At 44.1% G+C, this 23,015-nt stretch overlaps 1 protein-coding gene across 2 annotated transcripts; it reads right to left on the reverse strand.

Annotated features, from left to right (window-relative positions):
• Positions 1–1,628: 1,628 nt before the first annotated feature.
• Positions 1,629–22,071, reverse strand: GLUL (glutamate-ammonia ligase). 2 transcript variants are annotated; one of them, XM_063134512.1, is made up of 7 exons: positions 21,914–22,071; positions 14,384–14,574; positions 8,365–8,526; positions 5,907–6,053; positions 5,093–5,220; positions 4,766–4,965; positions 1,629–3,492 (listed from the first exon to the last, which is right to left on the reverse strand). In XM_063134512.1, the coding sequence occupies exons 2-7, from the start codon at positions 14,547–14,549 to the stop codon at positions 3,174–3,176; spliced, it is 1,122 nt and encodes a 373-aa protein (XP_062990582.1). In that variant the 5' UTR covers positions 14,550–14,574; positions 21,914–22,071; the 3' UTR covers positions 1,629–3,173. The 2 variants fall into 2 exon arrangements, with proteins under 2 accessions (XP_062990582.1, XP_062990589.1); XM_063134519.1 differs by having other exon boundaries at positions 14,384–14,581.
• Between the last annotated feature and the right edge of the window lie 944 nt (positions 22,072–23,015).

The raw sequence follows: 23,015 nt of genomic DNA on the forward strand, positions 1-23,015 counted from the left end.
GCATGGTGCTGAAACAGTGTACCTTGATGTGGGGATAAGATGTATACAAGGGTGCTCTTTTATCCGGCATTGGTGTGGATTCTTTGGAATCTCCTAAGGAGCTTTAAAATGAGGTACGCCTCTGTTACCTATAACTGCAGAAGTGTTGGGACCAGAAGCAATAGGACTTAATGAGTAACAGGGAGGAACAAGAGAACATGAGCTTGGGATATACTCAAAGTAAACAATGGGGAAGAGAAAATTTAAAAAGTGAAGGTTGGGTTAGGTGGCATTGGCAAAAGTCTTGGGTGGAGGAAAGGCTGCCATGCTCTGGTATGTTATGCCCTTCCTTTTGATACAAAGGATGCAAACATTGTTGTGTGTAGATTCCATCTCTTTGTCCATTCTTTGACACACACCCCTCTTTCTCACACACAGTCCAGATCAGACTTTGGAAATTACACAAGCGTTAAACAGCATGATTCTGAGCCTAGCGACTGGTTGCTTTTGGCAGAAGAGGGTAAAGATAAATAGACTCTCAAATACAGAATGTTCCTTCTAGTTAGTGAGGTTTGCCTGTGACCTGTTTGCGTAACTTCTAAAGATTCATCCTGTCTACGAGCTTTTCTGTGCTCCTTATTCTTAAAGTCCTGTTGCTTAATCATACCTGTGAGAGGATACGAGTGAGGGTTATTCAGTGGTGAGGCGAAGGCTTTGGGTACATTGCCAATGGCACTGTGCTCCATTTCCCAGGAGTTGAGTCTTGATACTGGAAACAGACAGAGGCTCAGCCTTGCCACAGACTAACCTCTGCAGTGAGCACAGACAAACCAGACAGGGGCAATCCTTTAGCGGTGGCAGTTAGCCAAACTGATATGAATTAGTCCACTGCAGTATGGGAACTGCTTTGGGGCTTGAGAGGGAGTGACAGCTCCTTTCACCATAACCATGCCAAGGTTAAGTTTTAAGATTAAAAGCGCAATCCTATGTATATCTGCTCAGATGTAAGCCCCATAGAGTCCAATGGGACACTCCCAGCAAAATGTATCTGTAGGATTGTAAACCGATTTTTGAGAAAATGTTAAACATCTAAGAGAGATGTTTGTAAGAGAGAATCCTCTCAGATGGGTGAGAGAGTGGATAGTGTGGATGATGGCCATGGAAACAGGGCTACTACAACTCTTGGTGTTAACTGCATAATTGACTTTTTTTGCAGCAGGGGACACAGACACAGAGCCGCCCCAGTCAGATGAGAAAGTGTGACATAGGTAGCTAGTTCAAGGCAAATCAAATAAAGTCAAGCTTGTAAAAGCATCACAGGGCCATGATCATTGTAAATCTTTGGTGAGGCCACATTTAGAATGACCTTCTTTTGCAGTTCTATTGTAAAGTAGGCTTCCAACTGGTGGCCTCCATGTGTACCAGACTTAAACTCCCATCATCTACAACCAGCATGGTCAGTGGTTAAGCTGGCTGGTATGATGAAAAATGTAGTCTTACACATATCAAGGGTGCCAGATTTCAAGGGCGGCGGCAGGCAGGCAAGATGTATCACACTCAAACCCAAATTCCCAGGCATGGTAGATTAACCCAAAGAGCAAATCACACAATGGTGGACACTGAAAGGACGGAGGCAGAAGATGCACAACTGGGTTTGGTTTTTTTGTTTTTATTACAAAAAAAATATCCCTATTCTCAAGTCCAAATGCAGCAGAACCTGTTTGGCACCATCCAAGATACCAAAGTACAAAATCCCGGAACGTTTGAACCCGCTAGCATTACCTCTGAGGACAGCTATGCTTAATAGTGGAATCCTGGCAAAAGTGGCAGGCATTTTTGAGTGCCAGGACATACCTACAGGAACAGCGGTGGTCTCTGTAAAACTGTACAACTTTAGAAAACCCTAAAAATGTGTTATTTAAAATCTCTAAAAACCCATTTCCCCGCTCTCTTTTTTTTTCCTTTATCAAAAGCCCTGCTTTAGTTGACATGCAAATCCTGCTGAAAATTTTAACGTGCTCTTTACCACCACCACCACGCATCCCCTTGCCAGATACTTGTCAATAACATGGTTAAAGTTGACCAGCCAACTCTTTATTTGAAGCACAGATGCATCTTTGTTTCTGCAGCCAGCCGCACGCGGTCCTGCCCAGACAGCCCAGTGGCTTCAATTTAAATTAAAAATTAATACCTATTTTAACTTACAAGCTTGTAAACGGATAGCCCCTTGTCTATAATGAACCATCAAAGCTGCTCTTGAACATAAAAAAAAACAACCCACAGCTAATCTCTCTTCTCAACAAGCTTTTCTGCTCCTGACTCCTCATTCTAATCCAGAGTCTTAACAACCCACAAAGACACCTGCAGCAATCTCCATCCCTCTGCAAATGGCTGATTTAGTGGACCTTTTAAACAAAACGAAAAACTGTTTTTGTGTGTTTTTAGACATTTAAATATATATATAAAAACTAGTTCACTCTGTTAGAAACAGAAAATCAGACAGCTTCCAGAAACAGGTCAAAGTATTTGACAGCCTTTTAATAAAACCTAGAATAAATTTTCGTCTGGGGACCGGAAACATGACTGTAGGAATGGCCTGAGGTTCTAGCGCTGGCAAACGTTCTCTCTCATATGAGAAGCGATTCAAATGCCCATAGGCCCTTGAGAGAGCTGGCTTGTGGATCTAGGTTGTGTATGGTAGCACCATGAGTTAAGTTTTCTCAGTGGCGGGATGCTGAACCTCTCCTCATTTTGAAATACCACTGAAGTGAACCAACAATGCAAAGCCCTGCTTCCACCCAACTCCTATTCAGTTCAGCAGGACCCAGGAAGGGCAAATTTGGAGGGGGGGGCAGTGAAGCCCTAAACAAACATTTTCTTATCCTTCCACCCCACTGTGCTGTCTGTTCCTGGAAGCTACCAAAACCCTGTCAAGACATACAGATGAATTACACGAAGTAGTGGTTAACTCAGGTTTGTTTCCTCTAACGCACACACGCCTCCTCTTCCTTGCCGTTCAAATGACAGAACAAACACTGAAAGAGACTAGACTTTCCCCCCCTCCCACAAGAAGAAACGAGGGTGAGTTTAAGGTGAGGCACAAACATAGTATCTCATGCCCTCAGAATTAACATCTAGAACAGAGGAAATATGGAAGGGGAAAGAGAGTGGGTATCTGTGGGACAGAGTCCATTTTAGTTCTTGTACTCAAACGGCTCATCCCCACTTTCGTTGAGGAGGCAAGTGCGGACTAGTGCTTCGGTCACAGCGTAAGGGTCACAGTTGGCCGATGGCCGACGGTCCTCAAAGTAGCCCTTCTTCTCTTGGCCCACATTCCTTGGGATGCGAATGCTGGCACCTCGGTTGGCTACCCCAGCAGAGAACTCGTGGATGTTTGACGTCTCGTGGAAACCAGTCAGGCGCCTTGCATTATCCAGCCCCCCTTTGGGATCGTAGGCACGGATGTGGTACTGGTGGCGCTTGCCCAGCTTCTCAATGGCTTCTTCAATGTGCCTGTGGAAGGACAAGGGACAGGATGTTGACTCCCGGTAGAGGGCTCCAAAGCTTTCTTCATAGTGGAATGTTGCACTGTCATCTAAGAGAACAGAGGCCCCTCTTTTCCCCCCTAAATCTCCCCCCCCCCGCCGCCGCCAAACACACACTTTTAAACTGTTCCCTTGTGGAAAACAGTGCTGGCCTTTGTACACCTCTCCAGAGGCAGGTCAACCCATAACGGCTCTGAGGCACTGCATCACAACATGGCATCCTTCCAGATGCATTGATGGAGAGAGGAAAAAAAGATGGCTGCCCCAGTAACATAGTGACATGACTTCAGAGAGCCATAGGTCAGATATGGCTGGTTTTCAACAATGGCAAAACACATTTAAAACAGAAAAGGTAAAGAAAGATAGGTCTTTGATGCTAACTTTTTCTTTTTTAAAACCTGTCAAAGGCTTAAGGATTTCTCAAGCCCATCCCCAAATAATGCAGAACATCTTTCCTTACTTTCAGCACTGGAGAACACTTCCTGCTTAATAATTTAGGATTATTCTGAACCAGCTTTCCCCAACCTGGTGCCCTCCAGATGTATTGGACTACAACTTCCAGCATTCCTGATCATTGGCCATGTTGGCTGAGGTTTATGGGAGTTGAAGTCCAAAACATCTGGAGGGCAGCGGTTGGGGGAAGGCAGTTCTGGACCATAAGGGGAGAGGGGAAAAATACAGGTTCACTGAACATGTATATCTGCTTGCTATTTTGCATTGTATTGTGCACAATTTGGAAGATTTTAGGCAACAGCGCTATGCTGCTAGAGGTATGGCCTGGCCATGCAAGGAGTTATCTTCGTAGAGGTAGGAGAACAGCCTACCATTCAGATGTCTTTGCAAAGGCCAAGGACAGGTACTTTAAAGCAAGAGAAAAGTCTGATCTAAGATGCCACAGAATGAGAAGGTACCACTCCTGATTTGGTGTGTGTATATATCACATTTTTAATGCCTCCTATGTAAACAAAACACACACACACACACCCCACACAAACTCTAAAGGTATAAATGAGAACACCAAGGAGGTAAGTTCTAGCTCAGCCCTCTCAGTAGTTTTCTATTTGCAGGACATTTTTTAAAAAAAATTAGGGGAGCTTTCAGACATGGACCTCCTACAATCTAAAGTGGCCCAGTCCAGTGCACCACTGCAGACCTTGAAGCTGCAATACTCCGGAGATCTGTTCGTTCTCCTCCCTTAATATCCCATAAATAAAATCTCCCAAGTTGGAAGCAGCACTTACTTGAGGCCTCCATCCTCCCGCATAGGCTTAGTGCTGAAGTTAGTGTGGCATCCAGCCCCATTCCAGTTTCCAGGGATGGGCTTGGGGTCAAAAGAGACAATGACACCAAAGTCTTCACATACTCTATGAAGGATGAACCGAGCAATCCAGAGGTGGTCGCCCATGTCAACCGCTTCGCAAGGACCCACCTGGAACTCCCACTGCAAGAAAATACAGACTCGGTCAGGAATGGCACAAGGGAAGGTTCTCCGCAAGATGCTGTTCACACCCTTCTCCCTGTACACAGAACATATGAGATCCACACTATCAGCAGCCTCAAATATCTACCTGTGCAGGCATAACCTCTGCATTTGTGCCTCCAATGTTCACACCAGCATATAGGCAGGCTCGATAATGGGCTTCCACAATGTCTCGCCCATAAGCTTTGTCTGCTCCAACTCCACAGTAGTACGGCCCTGCAGAAGCAAAAGAAATGTGCATGAGTTTTGCACATCTTTAACCACCATGTTCAGAAAGTTGTTATTTTGCAGGATCTTGCCAGACATTCATCTAGCTCAGGAGTCCCCACCCTTTTGGGGCTGGTGGGCACATTTGGAATTTTAAGGAAGTGCTGGTTGAGCTTGCACAAAATGGCTTCCTTGTATGTGGGGGGGGTGTCGGGGGGTGGAATTCATAAAGTGGCCATGGGAGTAGTGGGAGTTTTGATCATTTGTCCTTTGGAAAAGCTTATTCTTTTCCTTCAAAATGTGCATTCTTTGTCACGGATAGGGAATTTCCTTACGTTGTTAGGCTAATTGTCCATTTACTTCAGCACTGTCAATGTTCACGGTCTACTACAGGGGTGGGCAGAAAGTTTCTCCAGATATTTCGGACTTCCAACTCCCAGCATTCCTGACCATTGGCCATGTTGGCAGAGGCTTTTGAAAGCTGAAGTCAAAAACACCTGAAGATCTACCTTCTGCCCACCCTTGGTCCATTGCTTAGAATTTCCATTTTTGGCAATTTCAGGGACCTAACCTCGGGCCTTGGGTATATGAAGCACAAGCTGTTATCACTAAGCAGTGGCCCCAACCCAATGGCAGGTTGACATTCGCAGCAATGCAGTCAAGGCCTTAAGTGAACTTCCCTCTTGGAATCTTACCTTGTGGCCCAGGAAAGCCATTGGAAGGCCAGCCAAATGGATGTCCGTCTGTTCCCAGAAGGGTATATTCTTGCTCCATCCCAAACCAGGGGTTCTGGTTAGACACCATGTCCATAATCCTTTGACAGCTGTTCCTTAGATTTGTTTCTGAGGGGGAAAAGAGCAAGGCAATAATGGTTACTTATTCAGCACCAGCAGTCTACATGGTGTTTTACTGCATAAATCCCTGCCTGAAGGATTATAAGTTTCCCCTTCCAAAGTAGAGGCAAGGGAGAAAATGCAACCACACCTACTTGGGTTTTTGTAGCAGTCAGGGACAAAGATCAGGGATTAAACAAGAGTTCTATAGAAGAGCTGGGGGTTTTGGTTGATTGCTTTACTAATGCTCAATTTCCACAATCTCAAAGGGTTCTTTCTAGTTAATCCTCACAGTCACCCTGTAAGGTAGGTCACCATCCTTGTTTTCCATATCATGATAGAATGGAAGCTGTGCAATTCATTGCCCAAGGCCACTCAAAACACTTTTTGCCATGCTCAGGTATGAACCTTACAGCCATCCTGCCTTGAACATCAACATCAAAGCAAACAACAGTCTGGTTAAGGGATTGCTAGAAACATCACCTTGACAACAGTATTGTCACCATGGCTACTGCAGTACCAGGGCTTTGAGATGCTAATGAATCCTGCATTTCTTCAGGAAGGTGAGGTGGTATTAAAAGGGGATAAGAAAGTTCAATATGTTGCATGAGAGAAGCATGAGTAAAGCTATGCATGTGATCGCCAGATCAGCTGATGAAAGACTGGCTGACACAGCTTAAAGAATGAATGTCTTGTGGTCTGGAGATGGCATCTCATGAAAGCATTTCCTGGCATTTCTGCTAACAGCATAATGTGCTGGTGAGCTTCCAAAGGCATGCAGCTGGTTGCTACAGGAAACAAAATGTTGGACTGGATCGGCTTTTGGTCTGATCCCCAAAGTCATTTCTTACATTCTCATTTTGCCCCAAAGCCAGTATAATCACTTAACAACCTGGAACAGAAATCTGTAATGTGTAACATGGACCTTGCATTACCTGAGAAACAATGCCAATCACCTCCTCTCCAAAGTCTCTCAAACGTTGGTGAATACAAACGGCCATTCACCAAGTAACCACTTGGTATGCTACTACTCTAGATTATTCTGCCAAGTGATGGGAGAAAAGTTTACCTAGGGCTGAGCTGGAATCATCCTATTTTGCAGCCCCATTTCTGGGTGGGTGGGTTTAAAATAGAGGGGCTTACCAGTGGTGGCAAGGAGACCTCCTCCTGATGGCCACCAGCTGCTCCTTATAAAATCCAGAATTCATCTGGCAATGACACTATGGGCCAGTTCACAAAATCAAACAGCCCACCATGGCTTATTTTTTTTTTTTACCAAAGTGGGTTGTGGCGCATGTGTGCACCCATTTTGAATATTTAAGCTGTGGCCATGGCTTATTACATTGTCCAAACCCAGGGCCTGCAGGTTATGCAAGAGTAAAACATCATACAACCCTAAAATAGCCCATGGCTTCTGTGAGCGTTGTTTAAACCTTGCATAATCCACAGTCCCTGGGTTTGGGGTAACCTACACTTTATAACCAAATTGTAGATTGTTGTTTTCGTAAAGGTAACTTATGGCAAAAATTTCTTAGTAGAGACTGAAAATGATTCTTATTTTCTCCTAAGAACATGAGAAGTGCCTTACTGAATCAGACCTGGGATCCATCAAGTCTATAGCATTTTGTTCCCAACAGTGACCAGACAGATGCCTCTGGGAAAACCTATAACTAAGGCAAGGAGTTATCTCCCAGGTATCTTATATTTTGAACAGGGAGGTTCCATTAACAGATCATGGTTAAGAGTGGTCTTAGCCTCCAGGGATGGGGAACCTCTTTCAGTCCTAGGGCCAAACTCAATTTCGGAGAATCTCTCAGGGGTGGGTGGGAGGGGATGAAGGCAAAAAGGGTGGGGCCAAAGCCAGCATTTTTTAGCTTATACTGGCTCCTTTCAGTCAACACGCAAAACCATGCTGCTTAACCACAAAATGGTTAACGGAATGCATTATGCATAGGGGTGGGAGGAATCCAGGAAACAGCCAAATGATCAGAGGTTGAGGGGAAAGGGCCTGGGCCTTAAGGGAGCGCCAGAGGGCCAGACTCGGAGCCCAGGCTAGAAGTTCCCCACCCCAGGTTAATCTCTTTTTTAAAAGATTGAATGCTACATCTCCTCGCCAAGGGCTACATCAGCTGCTTCTCATGCTACATTATTATTATTTATTGATTGATTTATTGATTTATATTGATGTGGCTTGAACTTCAGAAATGTTCAGTTCCACTTATTCTTCATTCCTCCCCATATGTGGCTTTCTCTGCACTCTCTCTTTTTCCACACCTGTCCAAGTAGAGTAGAAGATAAAAGGAAGGGGATTGGTACACACCTGCAGGCTTGCGGTTGTACTTTAAGACCTCACACAGGACCAGCTTGTTGGGGTCTTTGCGGAAAGGATCCCGGAACATGGCAGACGGCACAAGGTACATGTCGCTGTTGGAGCCCTCTGACTGGAAGGTACTAGAGCCATCAAAGTTCCACTCTGGTAGATCTGGAAACAGAAAAACAGAGATAAAGTCCAACTGCTTCCCAGAAGCCCAGAATAGGAATCTGGTTGAATCAACCGTGCTGCTATTTCTTTCTTGTAAAGCCTGCAGTGTTTATTAAACTAATCAACCCAGAGGATTTTCAGTAATGGAAACTGCTTCACAGCAACAAACCTGAACCTGTCAAACTCAGAAGTAAATCCCACTTGGGTTCAATGGGCAGTAGGCTTCCCATTTTAAGGTAAGACAAGCTCTGCTGGATCAGACCAAAGGCCTATCTAGTGCAACATTCCGTTCTCACGGTGACAGCCTGATGTCCATGGGAAACCCACAAGCAGGACATGAGTATAATAGCTTCTTCCTGCTCGTGTTTCTTAGCAAGTGGTATTCAAAAGCATACCACCTCCAACACCAGAGGGCAAAATACCGCCACTGTGACCTACTAGCTACTGATTGTCTTACAGAAGGCATTTTCAAGTTCTGTTAAATATTCAGAAGTATCCCATTAATAAGCTTGTAGCAGCTGAATCTGCAGACACTATTGGTTTCCAAAAACAGAAAAGCTAGAAGCAGACCACCCAATATCTCGTCACTGGTGGACAGTCCATGCATGCATCTAGGATGCCCCTGTGCACCTGGGTACATTCCCACGGAAGTGCGCTGCTACTACTATTTCAAAACTTAATACAGCTTGTTAAATAATGACAGAAGAGCCTGAACCTTTGTCCTTTTAAAACTGAAAGTCTGCAGAGAAACCTCCATTAAAACATTGTCAGCAGGGTTTGCAGTAGCAAACCATGTGGGCTGAAACCTCTGCACCTGATCCTAGCGTGTGGACTCTTGCCAGGTTTCTCTACTTTTCCAGATTTTACTGCAACATTATTCTTTTACCAAATAATTGTAACTCTTGCAGAAACTGTGGAATTTAGAACAACTTTTTTTGTAAGCCATAAGGCTATGCTTTCTTGTTTGAGAACGTTAGTTATAGTGCATAATTTGAGTGTGTGACAGTGTATCTAGGTATTCCGCACCCAGAGTTGTTAAGGGGGAGGGAATTTGCAAATATGTAAGCATATTTGAATTAGCACTGAAGTGTTTAATCCTTCCAGCCAGCTTGATCCCTTTCATATGCTCCAAGTGGGGAAATGATTTAACCAAGCGGTGCCAGCCACTTCCCCAGAATAAAAACAAAGCACTCAAACTAAATACTTATAATTGGTTATACATGCTATAGCAGTTTCATAACCATCTCTGGCCACCTCCATGGCAACCAGTGAAGAAATCCTATTGCTATTTGTTGTGTTGGGGTGGCTGTTTTGTTCTGAGGGACAAGCAAAAGGCTGACTCATTGTACATACTGGAGTTCTGAAGAGGTTCTCAATCCCCCTCCCTACCACTGACCCTAGGTCAAGAAGAAATAGTAGTATACCAAGGCATTGAGTAAACCCACAAGTAGCATTATCATGAAGACTGGCAAGATATGTGTTATTTTGGGATCACAGCTCCACACCCATTCCCATCCTGCAAAAGGTTATATAACACACACACACACACACACACACACACACATCATTGCCCATCTAGGGTGTTTACATGAATCAGCGCAGCAATCAGAAAAGAGCTGTCACATATTTATTAAAAACATTTTTACCTCATCTTTTTGCTCAAGAACCCCACTCACTAACCCAGGGGTTTTATATTGAATAGAAATAAAAATGTCTAGCAGCTGAGTAGGGCCAGAGAGCAGAACCCAGCTGTTTTTAGTGACCCTGGGGACAAAGCCCAGTACAAAAATGTTCTGTTTCCCCAGGAACAGGCCTACCATGAGGTGTCAGCCTCAGACAGCTGAGTTTGGGTGTCATGAAAGGGCAGCAAACTGATGATTACATAATTTATTATTGTAGTATTCTTACTGCCAGGGAGGGGCGGGGAAAGAGGCACTTGTGGGATTTATGCCAAAATAACTTAACCAGCCTCAGGTACTATGTACCTGGGCTTGCAGGGGCAGATGGGTGGGTGGATGGCAGCAAAATGTCTAGGTAAGCCCTGAAAAAAGTCTGAGGGGAAGAAGATAAACTTCTCCTGTTGACCTACAAAGCTTTTCACTGTCTAGCTCCTTCCTATCTTTCCCCTCTCATCTCACACTATTGCCCCGCGCGTGCTCTTCGCTCCTCTGATGCCATGTTTCTCGCCTGCCCAAGGGTCTCTACTTCCCTTGCTCGGCTTCGTCCATTTTCTTTCGCTGCCCCTTACGCCTGGAACGCTCTTCCAGAACATTTGCGAACTACAAGTTCAATCGCAGCTTTTAAAGCTCAGCTAAAAACTTTTCTTTTTTCTAAACCTTTTAAAATTTGATTTTGATCTGACTTTTATACTGCTAGTTTTGCTCTACCCTGTGCCTATTTGGTGCATTCTCTTCCCCTTCTTATTGTTTTATTATGATTTTATTAGAATGTAAGCCTATGCAGCAGGGTTTTGCTATTTTATTGTTTTACTCTGTACAGCACTATGTACACTGATGGTGCTATATAAATAATAATAATAATAATAAGACCCCTGCTTTCTCACTGGTCTACGAAACAAGGGGCATATAAAGGGGGGGGGGCAGAGAGCCCAGCAGCAAAATGGCTGAAAATAGGGGGCTGAGTAGGCTGAAGAAAGAGCCTGAGGGGAAGGAGAAGCAGACAAGACGCGAGCTGAAGGCCTAGTGCCTGTGAATTGGCTAGCTACATGTGTAGAGGGATCCTGTTCCTTTAAGAGTTGGACAGAGGAGGGAATTCTGCCAGCTGTTGCTTCTGCCATCCCTAAAGCCATGTGTCTTTATAATCTGAGGGGAGCCATGGACGGGGTGGAGTGTTGCATTTTACATATTTTCTTTAGCTAACCAGTCCTTTGTGGCTGCAGACTTCCAAAGCATCCCTCTCTTGACATGTATTAGTGCATGTGTGAGCATATGTATTTATTTTTAAGAATTTATCAACCGTGCTTTCATCCAAAAATGGATTTCAAATCCATGGCGTGAAAACATTAAACCAGACAATACAATTGAAAGAAATAAAACGATTCAACCAGCCGAAGACACAACAATTTCAAATGCCTTTAAAAGGCTTTAACCTGGTGCTGAAAAGAATACAGCGCCAGTTTCAAAGTACTTCCTTTTAGAAGACATTCCAAACTCAGGGCGCCATCATAGAGAAGGCCCTCTGTTTTGCAAATACGTAACGCTAGGGTGACCATATGAAAAGGAGGACAGGGCTCGTGTATCTTTAACAGTTGTATTGAAAAGGGTATTTCAGCAGGTGTTATTTGTATATCTGGAGAACCTGGTGAAATTCCCTCTTCATCACAACAGTTAAAGCTGCAGGTGCACTGCCCTCTTTTAAATCTGGTCACTCTAGTATAGCTCCTACAGCTTTAACTGTTGTGATGAAGAGGGAATTTCACCAGGTTGTCCATATAAACAAATGACACCTGCTGAAATTCCCTTTTCTATGCAACTGTTAAAGATACAGGAGCCCTGTCCTCCTTTTCATATGGCCACCCTACGTAATGCACTTCTCCTGTTGATGGAATTCTCTAACAAAGAAACTTAATTTGGGGAAACGTTATTCTCCCCCTGAATAAAACTTTTTTGTGTGCATTTTAGAGTGCTTCGAATGAATGTCAGTATGTTGTTATAGTCTTTCAGACTTATTTTGCGATGCAAATCTCTACAACTATCTTATATATGGGGAATGGAGGAGGAAGTGAATAAATTATGTGAGTTAGGAACAGTCACTTGACTTGTATGCTTTAATCTGAATATATGGTTTTTTGTTTTGTCAAGGACTGTAATAATAAGAAGGAGCAGGCATGGAAAGAGATTTAAGAAATCACACTCTAAGTACTGGCAGCCACACACACTGCCTCTGCCTCATTTCTTGGATCTTAGTGAACACTGCCCATATGTCTTCTCTGCAACTGTGAAAGAAACTGGGTTGCTTTTTTGATGCAATGCAAGATTCTGATGACTACTAACTTGCCTGAGATTTAATTGTTATATTATTTATTTCTATAACACTCTAAAGCACAACATAAGCAAAAAATGGGTCTCTAGTGCAAGGAGGTTGCAATCTACAGGTCTACAGCAGAAATACCCAAAGAGAAGAGAGGAAAAGAACCATCACTAATAAGGGATGAATGTGAGCAGATACAATTTTACATAATTAGGGTTCAGTTTAATTAGGTATAAGAATTATAGAGTAAGTTATAAAAGACAAAGAGAGAGGGGGGTGGCATCAAGCAGAAATTTTGAAAGAGGGTTAGAGATAGCAAGGGAAACGTCTCCCCAGGAAAGTCCCATTGATTACAACGAAATGTACTCCCAGGTGAGTGTGTAAAGGATTGTAGCCAAAGGCCTACACTGACAAGTCCCACTGAACTCAATGGTAGGGTGACCATATGACCGGATTTGCCCAGATTTGCCCGGGTTTTTGATGACAAATCCGGGAGGGGGAGGGGAAATCCAGATTCTTTTTCAAAGAGCAGCTCTAATGGGAATTAACAAAAATGCTTATAACTCCGTCATTTTTTAAGATAAAGACATGAGACTTGGCACAATGGTAGCTCTTAGGAAGGGCTTTAGTCACACCAAATTTGAAACAGATCCGTTCATCCATTGATTTTTTAGGATTTTTTTTAAAAATGAGTTTTTAAAATTATTATTTTTTAAACTGTCATTTTTAAAGATAAAGAGATGAAAGTTGGCACCATGATAGCTTTTAGGTAGAGCTTTAGCCACACCAAATTTGAAACAGATCTGGGGCCAGTAGCAAACCCTGTTAACAACAACAGCAGCTTGCAATGAGTGAAGATACAGTCAGAAAAGATATTTGAGCGAAGGGGAGAATGTAACACACAGAGTATAGCAAAAGCTTCAAAGTACAGCAAAACCTACAAAAGTAGGAGTGAGTGAAGTTAATTTCAGATACATTGAATCTCTCACTTGTTCTTTATTTCAGTGATTTTAACATTAAGATGTTATGTAGAACAGATTTGTCTTAAATGTGTGCTGTAAAATCAGACATGTGACCAAGGCTATGTTCGGGTGGGCACGCCCCCTTGGGGGGGCGACCATGTTGTCCTCCTTTTTGGTTTCCAAAATATGGTCACCCTACTCAATGGGCTTATGTCCAAGTAGGCAAGTATAGAGTGCAGTACATATTGCTGATCAGCCCTCTAAAGCTTTGGACATGTGTTTAACGAGTGGAGCCAAGGTCATGGTTGAAGTGCAAGTGAGTCTATTCTTCATAGTCATTTTGACCCAAGTGTGTTACTGTACTAGGGAATTAAAAAGAAAGGTATTAAAGATGGCCTTTCCTTCTTTGGACCAGACAACAAACATATTTTCTCCCCACCCATGTTCTCTTCACCTAAGGAGTCTGGAAAATAAAGGAGCTGAACTTTGGCAGGCAATCCATTTCAATGCTCAATAACTCAACCATTTTCCTGGCATGTAGTGCAATGTTTACTTAAAAGTAAATCCCATTGCGTTCAATTGGGTTTACTCCCAGGTAAGTGTGTACAGGATTGCAGCCAAATCTGAAAAATTGGAAGCTCCCATTGGAATTGCTGGTTTTTGACCAAGGAAGAACCCACCATGAGCTCTTAAAAACAATTCTGGTTTTCATTGTCTTCTACCCACTGGAAAAACATTTAAGTTCAGGGGAGGAGCTTTGTCCTTCAGACCACACAGCAAAATAATCGCTAGCTGGAGTGGTAGCTCTTGGGCAGAAAACAAGGGAAGTGACATCACCAAGCCAGAATGGAGACTTGCATCACACGTTTACCAGATACATTGCTTGCAAATGTCTGCCTGCTTACCTTCAACGTTCTTGGGCTCACGTTCCAGTGTCCGGGTTTTGCAACGCAGGAACTCGCCAGTCCCATCAATCCATATGTACATCGCTTGCACCTTGTCACCCTGAGGCAGCTTCATGTACATGTGCTTTATAGCTTTGCTCAGGTGGGAACTTGCAGAGGTGGCCATGGCGGCGGCAGCAGTGACTGAAGTCCTGTAAGGTGATGAGTGAGAAGAGGGAAGGAGGTCCACGAGAGCTTCCAAAGGGATTCTTGCCAACAATCAAAGGTGGATACTTTCATTATGCTCTCTGGTAACCCAGATTATTGCTGGCCTAGTTTACCACAAAACTTTTCACACCTGATTAGAGTCCATGGGCAGAGTCTATGGTTGCTGCAAGTCATCATATTTCTACTGAAAGCCACGGAGATTTGCCAACTATTTCCACTAGCTGAAAACCAGGCCCTAAGTAGACAGCTAGAATATAAGGAGGGCCATGATTTGACATTGCAACACTCAAGCGCTGCACTTATTGCCCAACCATCTTTCTCCGATATGAAAGCTAGACCTTTGATGGCCAATACACATGTGTTTACATACTCAATCCATCTTAAGTTACTGTACGTCAGGACAAGGCATATAGCTTATAGTTGAGCAATAATGCTCTAGAGCAGCATTCTCCCAAGCTGGTGCCCTTCAAACCATTGGCCATGCTGGCTGAGGCTGGTGGGAGTTGCACAAAGCAGATACAGTGTCAAACAATTCAGTCCTTAATGGTATTTCTGTTATTAAATCTATTGCCACTCTAATTGCCAATGCCATTTCCTGTATCCATGGTGTGTCATGGCCAACGGTAGTTTTCAATTTAATACTGGAGGCTGTGTGTGCTTCTAATCTTTCCTATCTCTTTATTCATGCTCTCATTTGCCTTCAATCATCCATACGTTACCAGCTTTTGCATTTGATGCTTCCCCCTTTTTTTAATCGAGCAACTAGGCTGTTTTGGAGATACATCAATGGGACATTGGTCCGCTATGCTTATAGATGTTTTTGCAACTAAATTGAAGGTAGCTGTTATTACAACAACATACGACACAGGCTACAAAATTGCACAAGCCACAACCAAAAGAATCCACGGGACTAGGTGGAAAAAAATATCTACTTAAGAAGTTATCAACTTTCTTTCCAGAGAGCTGTCCAAAGTGATGTATATTCTTCTTTTAACCCCCGCCCCCATAAAACCAGTACAACGAAGCATCATAAAATCAAGACAAAGTCTTCTGCAATAGAGTATTAAGAAGTACCAAAATGCAAATTATCTCACAGCCCCAAAGCCTAGTTAAACAGGAAAGTTTTTGTCTGCCTCCTAAAGCAATGGGAGAGACTCAAAGCGCCACCCGAGGAGCGTTTTACTGCATGCTTGTCACTGGGCACTCACGGATTGCTCCCATGACATTGTCTGCCCCTCGAGCGTCTCCCGCCCCTTCTGGCCTTTGTTGCGCCACAACCCCCCCAGAAAAAATCTGTTTGCTGCTCTTTCCTACCAGACTGAATGGGCCTAATTACTTCTTGTTTTCAGGAAGCGACGTCAGAGCGACGACAGAAAAGCAACGGAAGCCGCGCATTTCGACCTAGATGTGATGGGGCTCCAAATATAGGTGGATCTCAATTGGGAAGAGTTCCAGAGTGTGGGAGCCATAATAATGAAGAATCTGATCAACATCCCCATCAACCTAACATTGATGACACACTAATCCCAGGCTTATTAAGGTTTTCACTCTTCATAATAAACACCAGTTCCACGTGTTCTATTCTTCTCTTAAAATGAGAAAGAAGCAAAATTCAGATTAAGACCATGAAGAAGGCTTAATGGCTAAGATCATGAGGGTAGAGAGGAGGTTTAACGCTCAGCCCAATCAGTGCTGGCTCCAGGTTTTGGAGGGCAAGAGACCTTCAGTGGCTTCCCTCCTTCACTACTTTGTCATTACCATTATCACCTGCGCCCATTGATCTTCCTCCTTCTCATCATTACTACTATTTGCTACCTTGACAGGCAGAGAGGCAGCGAACAAGCAGTCAGTGGCATCTACTGCTCCTCCTTCTCACACCACTGTTGTCTGGGCCAGAACAAGAGGCAGGTAAACCAGTCGATTACAATAGTGAAGAGGACTAGTAACTCCAGCAGGCTGTTTTTAATGGGGCCCTGCTGGAGCGTGAACCTTCAGTACGTGCCCAACCATGCTTACTCTTGAAGCCAACCCTGACCCCAATGGGACACCTTTACTTGCTCCCATAGAAGTGAATCAGTGCTGGGGTGGAGAATGTAGGGTACTTGAGTACAGTCATGAAGGTAAAATGTGCCTCCTACTACTGACAGTGGCTTGTGGCCTGGCTCTCACCGATAAGGGTTCCTACAGGGTATTTGCATGCGCAGCCAACCCGAACCCTAGCCATATACAACCCCCTGGCATATACCTAAACAGCCATGATGCCAGGCATTTTTCTACAAGTACCACTTTGAATCATATCTAGAAAATTACAATACACCAGTGCAAATATTTAGCTTCACCAGTAAAAAATATATTAGTTTGCTCTCAATGATCCTTAAACATTTTAAATTCAATGGGGTACCTATACACAAACTCTTACAGAAAATTGGGAAAAGCCAAATGATGGTGGAATACACATTGTACCCATTATAACAAAGCAATCCACCGTCTACTTTGGCTCAGTCTTCTCCCAAAAGTTTGAGATTGATAAATAAATGGTCAAGGAACACCTAATTTCTTTGAATGAGTTCATCGGGCCCTGGAAATTTGAAATGCATCCATGAAGAAGCTAGCAGAAGAACTCTCAGAACCACTGTCTATTATCTTTGTGAAATCATGGAAGATGGGTGAGGTGCCGGACAACTGGAGGAGGGCTAACGTAGTCCCTATCTTCAAAAAGGGCAAAAAGGAGGAATCTGAGAACTACAGACCAGGCAGTCTGACATCCTTCCCTGGGAAATTTTTGGAGCAGATTATAAAGCAGTCAATCTGTAAGCACCTTGAAAACAATGCAGTAATTACTAGAAGTTAGCATGGATTTGTCAAGAACAAATCCTGCCAGACTAATCTGATCTCAATTTTTGATCGGGTAACCTCCCTTGTGGCCTGTGGGAATGCTATGGACATAACATATCTTCACTTCAGCAAAGCTTTTGACAAAGTGCTCCATGATATTCTGATTAACAAACTAGCTAAAAATGGGTTAGATGGAACAACTATTAGGTGGATCCACAGTTGGCTACAGAATCAGACTCAAAGAGTACTTATCAGTGGAACCTTCTCAAATTGAGGGGAGATAACAAGTGGGGTGCCGCAGGGCTCAGTCCTGGGCCCAGTGCTCTTCAACATTTTTATTAATGATTTGGATGAGGAGGTGCAGGGAATACTTATCAAATTTGCAGAGAACACAAAATTGGGTGGGATAGCTAATACCATGGAAGACAGAAACAAACTTCAAAGTGACCTTAATAGGCTGGAGTGCTGGGCTGAAAACAATGAAATTTAATAGGGATAAATGCCAAGTTCAACACCTAGGAAAAAAGAACCAAATGCAGTTACAAGATTGGGGATACTTGGCTCAGCAATACTACAAATGAGAAGAATCTTGGAATTGTAGATCACAAGCTGAATATGAGCCAACAGTGTGATGGGGCTGCAAAAAAAGCAAGTACTATTTTGGGCTGCATTAATAGAACTATAGATTTCAAATCACATGAGGCACTGGTTCCCCTCTATTTGGCACTGGTTAGACCTCATCTTGAGTACTGCATCCAACTGGAGCGTGCTCAGAGGAGGGCAACGAGGATGATCAGGGGTCTGGAAACAAAGCCCTATGAGGAGAGACTGAAAGAACTGGGCCTGTTTAGCCTGGAGAAGAGAAGATTGAGGGGAGATGTGGTAGCACTCTTCAAATACTTAAAAGGTTGTCACACAGAGGAGGGCCAGGATCTCGTCTCAATCAGCCCAGAGTGCAGGACATGGAATAATGGGCTCAAGTTACAGGAAGCCAGATTCTGGCTGGATATCAGGAAAAAATTCCCGACTGCTAGAGCAGTACAACAATGGAACCAATTACCTAGGGAGGTTGTGGGCTCTCCCACACTAGAGGCCTTCAAGAGGCAGCTGGACAGCCATCTGTCAGGTAGATTCCTGCACTGAGCAAGGGGTTGGACTCGATGGCCTCATAGGCCCCGTCCGACTCTACTACTTTATGATTCTACATACTTTTGAACAGGATCATTTAGCATGTAAAAACCATGGATCATATAAAAATGTACAGTTTTCAACAACAACACCCTAGATTCCTCCTGTAATTGCAATTCCCATATATTTCAGATGATCCAATTCAGCTGTGCATGTTTCAATCAAATTCAGTTCTGCACCATCTTGTAAACTCACTGCTGTTAATATTATTTTTAGCATCTGAGAATCCCATCCAAGAATGTGTTGTTCCCATACCTCTAACATGATATACTTGAGTGCATGAAATTGATGCCTATTGTATAAAGAAGCAGATTACAGATGCACCCACCATGAAACTTTTTCGTGTTCCAAAATGCAGTTTAAACATATACTGCATATTTCCCATTGAACCATATTTACACTCGAAGATATACGTGGGAGAATAGTCTGAGATTCTGAGGCCCTTTACCACTAAAGTCAAGAGTTTGACATCCCACCCCCATGTAATGTTGTACAATACTCTATAATCTAGGGAGAATAATCTTTCCATAACAATCAAGGAAAAGGTAAGTAGCCACAGAGAACCACTAAGAGGTTCAGATACTTCAAAATAATAGCCTAGTCTTGCCAGAGGATCACAGACCCCTTTTATGAAGGAAGTAGAATTCTAGTTTAGTCTAGGCAAGACCTCCATGAAGAATCTCTGTTATCTGGGAATGGATCTAGAAGATGCACAAATTCTACCTTTCTGGCAGCTAAAAACGTTGATCATGAAACACTGGAAACCTAATGGTCTTCTCAGTATTTCCAATGTAAGTGAGCAGCGCAGCGAGGATGCTAGTATGAATTAAGCATGGCAAAATTTGGCAACATTTTGAACGCTTCCTTAGATGGCTTCATTGAATAATTCTCTTTTCTCATCTCCATTCAGCTGATGGTGGGTCTCTTGTAAATCAAGAACAAAGAGTCCTATAATACCTTAAAGACCAACAGATTTATTATGGCATAAACTTTTGTGGACTAGAGTTGTTTTATGATGTCAGAACAAGGATATGCAACCTTTTGCATTATACTTTATTCTTTGTGAGGTAAAAATAATTCTAGTGGGCACATTTGCACCCTCTTCCACTAACAGAATTCAATAATTGATCCAGTAGGTCCACATTTTTAAAAAAATCTGTTTTGCATTGGCTAATCATTGCAATAAATAATAGCAAAGATTATACTGTCCATATATCAGACAAAAATGAGTTTTCGGCCGCATGCCTAGTATTAGAATTACAATAGAACTTCTTTGTAGTTCTTATTCTCTGGGATCAGTACAGCCAAGAATTATCTATTAAAAAACAAACACCAAACTACAAATGAGCTAGTAAATTTCTCCATTCCACCAAGGTCTGGATCACCCATTCCCTCAACCCATCTGCAGCTCAAATAAGGATGTGCCCCCCACCCTATTTTAAACACACCAACTCAAAGCTGGATTGCAATTGACGGTCTAAGTCCAATTGGTCCCTTCTGTGGAAAGCAGCCCTGAATATTTGCTGACTAATATGTAGACGTAAGTTTCCCATCAGATGTGGTGGTGCTTCATGGTGGTACCTTGTTCTGCCTTTTCCCACTCCTCTCAATCTTGGCTGCTGTGACCTTTTGAACTGCATGGATCCTTTCAGAAAGATCCGATTCTTCCTGAACTGTCCATCAAAGTGTCATTCCACGTATGACACAGAAGCAAACCCAGATTTGCCACACTGTAGTAGGGAGTTGGAGCTATTACAGCTTCCTGATGAGTCTACTTTCAAGACACAGGTGGCTGTCACAACCGCACTTTACATGCTTAGCTATACCCTTAAAGCCAGCTTGAAACAGCCTTCCCCAGTGGCTGTTGTAGCAAGTTGTAGTCCAACACCAAGTTGGGAAAGGCTGGCTTAAAATATAGTAAGTAAGCTTTCACTGTCGTGTGATGCTTTAGCTGGATGTAATATTATTACCCTACTTTGAGTTTTGATAGTTTTTCTAATAATCAAGATGACTACCTATACTTTTAAGGATTAATATGTGAAGTGGTGTGTGTGCACGCATGCACACACCCACAGTACTCCCACTGTTTCCTCTTCTACTTAGTGCCTAGTCAAACCATCAAAAGGCAATCCAGATGAGTCCCTGTAAGTGTTTCTAAACAGCCTATGCATTCTCTCTCTAACAAGCAGTTTTAGTCCTGCCTCTAGCTCCAGCCTTGAGAGAAGGGGGTACTGTCTTTTTTCTTTTCTTTTTTGTGAGTGATGAAATGTGATCCCTGCCCACTCCTCTCCTTGTAAAGATCCCTCCCCAATACCATTTGGAAGAAAACCATTTCATCCATCTCTCTCTCTCTCTCTCCCTCTCTCTCTCACACACACACACACGTCTGGACAACTGCACTCTTGTTTTTCTAAGTCCTGCTGCTTTGAAAAGCAACCAGATTGGAGATTTCTATGCTTCATGAAAAGTGGAGAGAAAGGACGGGAGAAATTCCATCCAAGGCCATTATTATCTAACAACGCTCCCCCACCCCCTCAAAAGCTGGAACATGAATTTCCTTTTGCTCCCAGATTACAAGGCAGCCATACAGACCAGGGCTAGGAAAACCTGCTGTTTGTGTCCCAAGGGACCTATAAGGAAAGAGGGAACCTCTCCCTCATACATACACAGGCACACAGTTCCCATTGTCTACCCAGAAACAGAAGCCCAGGAACCTCTTTTGCTGATGCAATCAAGGTTGATCGGAAATTAAAATAAAACCTGTTTAGCTGCCATGTCTTAGGAGAGGGTAGAAGGAGGGGGGGAAACAGACCACAATTTTAAACATTACAACAGTGCAAATGCTTCTGCAAACCCTTTCCCTTCAAAAGATACAAGATTCTCTCACGGTCTGCATGCGCGCGCGGGCGCGCGCACCAAATAACCGAACAAACTCCACTTGCTTTTGTTTAAACAAAACCGAAACCTCAGCCAAGACTTCTCCCCTCCCCAGCTCTTCACTCGACCCCTGTGAACAGCATCAGAGCAGATCCTCATTAACCTGGCTCATCGGATCCATAATCGCACCCAAAAGAGACCTGTATTTCAGTACACCGTCCTCTCCTCCCAGCCACAAACCCAATTCAGCGAAGCGAGATGGAGAGAAGGGATTCCAGAAATTCGCTGTTAAATACCCACTGCCACCGTTATTGAGTCCTTTTGAGGACCTCCCCCCTCTTTTCTTTTCTTTTCAGTATGGTCTTCTCCCTCTCCAGTGTCATTCCCTATACGCTGGCAGTGGCTAGGAACGCTTTCTTTTACCTTGGCTATTAAGGAGACGTCAATGAGGAAAGGATGCAGACCGGTGGCTGGCAGGTAGGCTGGCAGGTAGGTAGGTAGGCAGGCAGGATGGGCTGTGCTGTGTGGGACTGGCTGGTCAGTTTCCCCGTGGACAGCCCATGCTCAGCTCTGGAGGAGCCCGGCTCCCTGCTCGCTCCTTTAACTGCTGCCCAGTGCCAATCCCCCAGCTCGCTGATTGGCCTCTTCCAGACGTGAGCGCCACATGATCCGCTGATGCGGGGGCTCATGGCTCCCGGCCATTGGGCAACAGGGAGATCGAGGGAGGGGGGAGAAGCAGGAGGAGAAGGGGAGGGATCGGGGAAACCAGGGAAGGGGGGAAACAAGAGTCCCCTTCCCCGGTGGGCCTTTGCGGGGCGGGGAAGGCGAGCGCTCTCCAGAAAACAAACTCAGTGCGGCGGCAGGATCCGATCATTCATTCTTTAATGGGGGTGCTGGGGAGGCACAGGAAGGCTCTTTACGCGTGGTCCACCCCCAAATCGGTGAAAAACCGAAAGGCCCCGATCATGCACGTTTACTCAGGAGGAAGCCCCACGGAACTCAAGGACGGGGAGGGGTGTCGTTTCTTGCAGCACCTTCGTGGGATCGTGGCCATAATCCTCACCACACCTCTTGGGGGAGGGAGCCGCGTTGCGCTTGGTGAGGTTTGCTTTTGAGTAAACCTGCATGGGATCGCTAAAAAGGGGGAGGAGGAAGTCTGGAACACTCCTCTCTTTGTTACTGCAGCGGGGAACCTCTGGCGAAGAAAAGCAAGGAGCGTGCAAAGAAAGAAAGTGGGTTGGGAAAAGAAAATGTGAAGCCTACTGGCTGCAACTGTTTGCTCTTCTGGGAATCCGCGAGCTGCTGCTTCCCACCAGTTGCTAAACGTTTCCTTTCTCCTGCTTTGCCGTTATTGCAGCCTCGCCGTGTTTACTCGGAAGCCAGCCCCACCGAATTCAATGGGGCTTAACGCCTCGGCAGCAAGGATCGTGTTTACAATTGCAGCTAGTATCCACGTCTGCCCTGTGGGCCTTCACTGAGGCCTGCTTGTGCCATAGCAGGATTGCGTAGACTGCTGCAGCCTCCT

The sequence above is a fragment of the Elgaria multicarinata genome, chromosome 1, assembly GCF_023053635.1.
Source record: "Elgaria multicarinata webbii isolate HBS135686 ecotype San Diego chromosome 1, rElgMul1.1.pri, whole genome shotgun sequence".
Taxonomy (NCBI): Eukaryota; Metazoa; Chordata; class Lepidosauria; order Squamata; family Anguidae; genus Elgaria; species Elgaria multicarinata.

What these genes read in the sequence shown, in the direction of transcription:
- GLUL (XM_063134512.1), bottom strand. Translation starts at nt 14,549, where the DNA reads ATGGCCACCTCTGCAAGTTCCCACCTGAGCAAAGCTATAAAGCACATG. An exon ending in TGAGCCCAAGAACGTTGAAG is followed by an intron (nt 8,527 to 14,383) that starts GTAAGCAGGCAG and finishes TTCTGTTTCCAG; the next exon opens with ATCTACCAGAGTGGAACTTT. An exon ending in TGGCTTTCCTGGGCCACAAG is followed by an intron (nt 5,221 to 5,906) that starts GTAAGATTCCAA and finishes TTGCTTCTGCAG; the next exon opens with GGCCGTACTACTGTGGAGTT.